A 6391-nucleotide genomic window follows, 5' to 3' on the forward strand; every position below is an offset into this window, starting at 1 on the left:
ATCTGAAGAAACAAAAAGAACCTGAGTGGTATCATATTCACTCTCTTCAGGAAAGGTACAATTAACTGAAGGTGAAAGTGGGTCAACTGTTTCCTTGACCTGTTGATTTGGGTCAAATAGACTCATAGGATTCACTTTCAGAGAGAGTGGGTTTGACCGAAGGTTGATTTTGGTCAGTCAATTCATCAACTAGTGAAGGATTCAAGGAGAGTCTCTTATAACTAGATGGAAGTCATTGCGGTGAAGTAGAACGGTTATCCAACACTTTTTTGGCTTCATCCAGATAGGGACAAAAGTGAATGGGGTGATTCCCTTCACATAACCTACAGGGAAACTTAACTCTGCCATTCTTTCCATGAACTTTACTACCATTAGTTGATGTTGTGTCACCAGCATGATCTCTAGAAGTTGATGGCACATGATGATGTGAATGGGAAGACCATTCTTCTAATATCTGAGGAATACCAGAACAATTTCGAAGAAGATGGTCTCCCGCACAAAGTTTGCATGGATATCGAACTTTGTGAGGCTTAACGAATGATTTCTCATTAGATGTTGCATTCAAAGCAATGGTTGCTTGGTTGCCCCTCTGTTGAATTTTCTTCTTCTTCTTCTTCTTCCCTTTTTTCTTCTTCTTCAAAGTCGCCAATTTGTTTTGGAGAATTTGGTATCTACAAATAAATATTAATTCCCTAGATAAGTAGCCATATCTAGAACAACAGTTTAAAGTATTTTAGTCTTTTCCTATAAGCAATAGATAATATGAGAAGATGAGAAGACCTAATTGTAGTTCCGCTTTCCTCTCGTCTCCTTTGTATCGATCATATCACTCCTTCCCGTACTTAATACGCTTGAGAAGTACCTGTAAACACAACAGAAAACAAAGAATCGATCAAAGCAAAAGATCTATTGAATATAAGTGAATGGAATCAGATACATTTCACACATATAAGCATTATAAGACAATACAAACATATGGGAGAAAGGTTCAAATACTTTATTAAATAGAAGAAGGAATTACAACCATTGTGTCTGATTCAAAGTCATTTCTCCAGCTTGGATCCCATCCACATCACATCAAAAGCATGACAAACTTGTAGCATTACAATACTTGCTTCAAAGCCAATTCTCATAGCAACATTATCTCCTTACAATTCAACATAATCCAGCCCCTGATCACTTAGATGAGTGGTCAATTTATAGGGAGATGAAGGAGGTTTTGTCATAAATGGTGGCATTGAATGGCCTTCCATACTTAGAATTAGTTCCATGGAGGAAGGGATGATAGGATAGGATGCATCTTAACTCATTCCTCATCCATTTTCGAGCTCATAGGAGTTGATAAGTGAGGGAACCTTCTAGATGAATCCAAAAGATAAGAATATTCCCCAAACCCTATGTGAATTTCGCTCAAACTCGCCTAGCACAGGTGAAAGGAAGCCTAAGTGCTCTATAGAGCACCCTGGCATGGACTTAACTGCTCTGTAGCGCACCCTTACATGGGCCTACCTGCGTTGGTCCCTCTAGAGGCCATTTCTGGATGTCTTCAAGTCATGAAACTGTTTGGGAAGGAGGCATTCAAAGGGGTGACTTGTTTAGGGCATGTAGCGACTTATATTAGGGTTTGATGAGCCCTAAAACACTGATCTGGATGATGGGATTGATGTGCCCAAATGGATCTGTACCACTAAGACACTTTCGCCTGATGTGACCACCGGTATAGAACCGAAACCAACACCAGTTTGGGTTCCTGCACCGGTTATGGGTCCAGACATGGTGATGATATGCAGTGAAGGAGGTTCAGAATCAGATGAGGAATCAGAAGGACCAGGAGAAGAGTCGATATGGGGACTCAGAGGGCTATGAACTCGAACTCGGTGGGGAGGGGTAATACGCCCAAGCGAAAATTAGGGGTGAAGGCCTAATAGTCTCCGCGACACACACCTTGGTGGCGTAATGATGGAAGGACACATGGAACACGGAAATGGTGAAGGGAGATCAACAATTTATTCTTTGCCTCAATGCGGGGAGATAAATTTATTATGTTAACTCTTGGCTTGGTGGTGTAAACCAAGCACCCTTCGCTTAAGGTGTGCTTGTGTGTGTAAGTGTATTAATTAATTAAGCCCAGATCGTGTTTGTAAAAAAGAAAAAAGCTTGCTAAAAATAAACTGAAATAAATAACAGAAAATGAACAACAAAACAATTAACTAAACCCCACCCAAACTGGGTTTGCAAACATTGTATTGCTTGGTGGCTAAACCGATGGGAAATACACTGAAACGGTCAAGAGATCTGAATGTCGGTGTGACTGGGATCAAGTGACACTAAGCTGCTAGAAAGTGGTGCAGCAACAACAAAAAACTAGAGAGGAAGATCGTTGCAAAAAGATAGGGAGATGGGTGAAACACTTAGGGCAACCGATGGGACCCTAAGGGAATGACCAAACAAGTTTAAATGTGAAACTATGGATGGTAGCAACCTATCTTAACAGATCTGAAACAAAATATTACAGATCTGGAAAATGTGGCTAAAAGTGCTACAGAAACTCAAACTACTCACTCAGCTAAACTCCTCCTAGAAATGTGGAAGTGTATTAGAAGCCCTAGAGGAGGCTAAATTCGACTTCAATGAGTAAAACATAGTGGATCAAGGCCTAAGCGGGATGAGACAAAGTTCAGACACCCAACATACAACTCTCAGCAAAACCCAGAAATAGATCTGAGAAAAACCCTAAAACCCAGATATCGCTGGTACTAACCTGTTTATTTGTAGGGATCACACTTTTTGGGTTGAAAGGTGCGATTTGGAGCCCAAATCACACTTTTTGGGCTAAAATATGTGATTTATGTTCTGTGGATCCCAGTTAGCAAATCTCAGGAAAAAGTGTTGCCTTTGTCGCGGCTGATTCCTATGATCTGCAGAAATGACCAGAAAGCTTAGGGAAGTCAGAAATTTATCAGATCTAGGGTTAAAAAACTAGGAAACATTAAGAGAATTGAAAAAATAAGAAACCCTAAGCTCAAAACCAAAGGTCACCCAGGTTTCTGGATCTGAAGTGTAAAAACCCAGTGGAGTCACCAATTTTGTATTGGAGACCCAAGGTTCTGAATCGGAATTATTCCCTAGTGGAGTCACCAATTTTGTTGTAGTATTTTCTTATCAATGATGTATGAAAAGAACCCACTTAAGATTGTGGATGAAAAACAATCTCAACAATATAGATGGTTACTAAACATTGTAGATCTGCAGCAACTTATAGAAACAAAACCTGCCAAAGTTCGAATCTATGCTACAATCATAGTTAAACAACAAAAAGAAAGAGTAATAACTCCAATCATCCAATGGAAATCAGATATGTAAAGAATAATTTTATAATAACACCTGTGAAGAGAACAGATAAATGTTACCAGTCCCCCTCTATGGGATGGGTTCTTGGTTATCCTCAAACGTCTTCAGCTTGTGTAGAGTCTCACTCCTCTATAATGCATAAACCCAACAAAAATATGGTGTGCGACAATGAAAATAATTAGAGTTACAACAGTGAGTGCAACAATGAAAATAATCAAAATTGAGGTCCCGAGCTGGTCGACGATGTGGCTCCCGCGCGCGCCCACTGATTGCGACTGCCATCGACCGTCTGGGCCTCGGCCCAACCATGGATCCTCCGGATCCCCCCTCGGAAGGGTTGGACCAGCAAAACGCCTTCTCAGCCTTGGTGAAATCGCTCCCTCCGCAGCGCCCCAGACCTGCCCTATCAAAATTTGTGAAAAAACTGGATGGGATTCAAGAGGTTCAGTTGCCTCCAGTCTTGCCCCGCATGGCCGCTCTGTCTCTGGCTGAAAAGGGCCTCATTGGCCAATTCACAGGCCTCTGGCCTTCTCCCCGAACCGTTCAAAGATGGGTTGAAAGAAACTGGACTGATAAAATTCAAGGGAAGATCTCCATAAGGTTTTGTGGGAAAGGATATTTCACATTCCACTTCGAATCTAAAGAGGATAAGGACCTAATTTTCAGAAATGGGCCCTATTTTATGGATTCCAGGGGCCTGTACCTGAATAAATGGACACCAGATTTTGATCCTGAACTAGATGTCCCCAGCGCTGTCCCGGTCTGGGTCCGTCTTCCTCATCTCCCTCTCCACTGCTGGGGAGATGAATCTGTTCGAGCCATCGGGAACGCAGTTGGTAAATACATAGATCGAAGCGAACCGAAAGAGAACATGCAGGCATGTGCGAGGATTTGTGTCGAAGTGGATCTCGGCAAAGGACTCCCTGAAGCGATAAAACTGAAAGTGGACGAATGGAGCCATATCCAGCAGCTCGACTACGAGCAGATTCCTTTTAAATGCAAGGTATGCCACGAATATGGCCACTTTGCCAATAGATGTCCTAATCTTGTTGTTGCAGAGAACGAAGATCAAGAAGGCCATTGGGAACCAGTCAAAAAGAAGAAGTCTGCCCCAGCATCCAAAGCTCCTCTGGAATCTGATCCTCCTGTTCCCTCTGCTCCTCGCCCCTCCTCATCCTCCCCGCCCCTTCCTGCTCAACCCCCTCCTGATCCGCCCCTCCCTTCCTCTTCCAACCCCTTCTTTGTTTTATCTTCCCTCGACCCCCCTCCTGAGGATCCCTCTCTACTCCCCTTGATCCCCTCCGAACCTTCAGATCCTTATCCCTCCCTGATCACCCCCTCGCAAGCTTCCCTCGATCCCCCTCTCCCTAGGCTCACCAGAAGCTCGTCTAAAGATCATGGATCCTCCGACGACTCTTTCAAGAAACCAGGCCCTGGAAGAAAATCGGCCAAGCAGCACACACACGAGAACGCTCAAAAAAACATAGCCATGGGCACCCAAACCCCTATAGAAGCTTTCATCTTGGGGCAACATGAGAAGGAGACAACACAAGAGAGGCGAGCACCTCTCCATAAACCAGTCACCCAATGATGAAAATGTTGTCCTGGAACAGCAGGGGTCTAGGGCACCCCTCAAAAGTTTTAGCCCTCAGAGATCTTATAAATAGTGAAAAACCAGACATAATTTTGATTCAAGAGACAAAACTAGAGCAGCAAGAAATAAGAGGAATTATTGATCAGCAGAAACAATACAAAGGATGTATCAGTGACTCAAGAGGAGCCTCCGGTGGAATTGCCACCCTTTGGGACCACAGCAAATGGAACTGCACAACAGTTAATTTACATCAGCATTGGATCAGAACGGTCCTGGAAAACAAAATTGATAATCAAACAGTAGTTGTCTACAATGTCTACGCCCCCAACCACTACAGAGAGAAGGAAAGTTGTTGGGACGATTTAAAGGCTACTATCGATATAGAAACGACTTCAAACATTATAGTGGCAGGCGATCTCAACCTGATCTTACACGCCAACAAAAAAAGGGGAGGCAGCTTTTTGCCTGACCCTTCCAGAGGTCGTTTGGAAGCAATTATTCGAGATCATGAACTGGTGGACGTTGTACCAAAAAATCGCAGGTACACCTGGAGCAACCACAGGCTTGGCAACAACAATATAATGGAGAGGCTGGACAGATTCTTAAGCAATGTATCGTTCCTCTCCTCCTTTTCTATGGGATACGCTAGCATTTTATCCACCTTAGCCTCTGATCATTACCCCATTACACTTACGCTGGAAGCTCACTGTCCTCTCGGGCCAATCCCGTTTAGATACAGTCCTCTTTGGAATTGGGATCCGGCGGTTAGAGAAATTGTACAGGGATCCTGGAATCAGCACGTCGAAGGCTCACCGGCTTTCATATGGGAATCTAAACTGAGAAGAACCAAACAGGTCATCAAAGAATGGGCTAGAACCAACTACAAAGAACCTGAAGAGACCAAACAAAAAATTAAGACTGAACTTGAATGCATTCAAAGAACAATAGAGGTTCAGGGCCTCTCTCAACAAAACAAGGAGCAAGAAGGATTACTCTATGCACAGTTGAGTCACATAAACAGAGAAGAAGAGCTAAAATGGAGACTAAAGTCAAGGCAGCTCTAGCTTCAAGGTGGTGACAAAAACACTGCCTTTTTTCACAAACAGGCCACGGCAAGAAAACTCATAAACAATGTCAACTCAATTTTGGACAATGAAGGCATCCAGCAAAATACCCAAGAAGCCATCAAAAGAGCAGCCACTGATTATTATAGAGCGCTTCTAACGGAAACCAAAGGAGAAGAGGATTATGGTGACCTTCTTCAATACTTGCCCAAGGGAATCACCAGAGAAATGAACGAAAACCTGACAAAGGAAATTGAAGAGGAAGAAATCAGAAGAACGATCTGGTCTATGAATCCTGATAAGGCCCCTGGGCCTGATGGATTCCCCATTTGTTTTTACAAGGCTTTTTTGGGTTTAATCAAAAAGGACTTGACAAAGATGA

The 6391-nt window shown here is 43.1% G+C and overlaps 1 protein-coding gene across 1 annotated transcript; it reads left to right on the top strand.

Annotated features, from left to right (window-relative positions):
* Positions 1 to 4947: 4947 nt before the first annotated feature.
* Positions 4948 to 6009, top strand: LOC149256405 (uncharacterized). The gene has a single exon (XM_089455357.1). It carries the CDS (start codon positions 4948 to 4950, stop codon positions 6007 to 6009), a length of 1062 nt encoding a protein of 353 aa, XP_089311483.1.
* The last annotated feature ends 382 nt before the right edge of the window (positions 6010 to 6391 follow it).

The sequence above is a fragment of the Pinus tabuliformis genome, chromosome 7 (genome assembly GCF_031772625.1).
Source record: "Pinus tabuliformis cultivar Carrire ecotype Pingquan chromosome 7, CPIR1, whole genome shotgun sequence".
Classification (NCBI taxonomy): Eukaryota; Viridiplantae; Streptophyta; class Pinopsida; order Pinales; family Pinaceae; genus Pinus; species Pinus tabuliformis.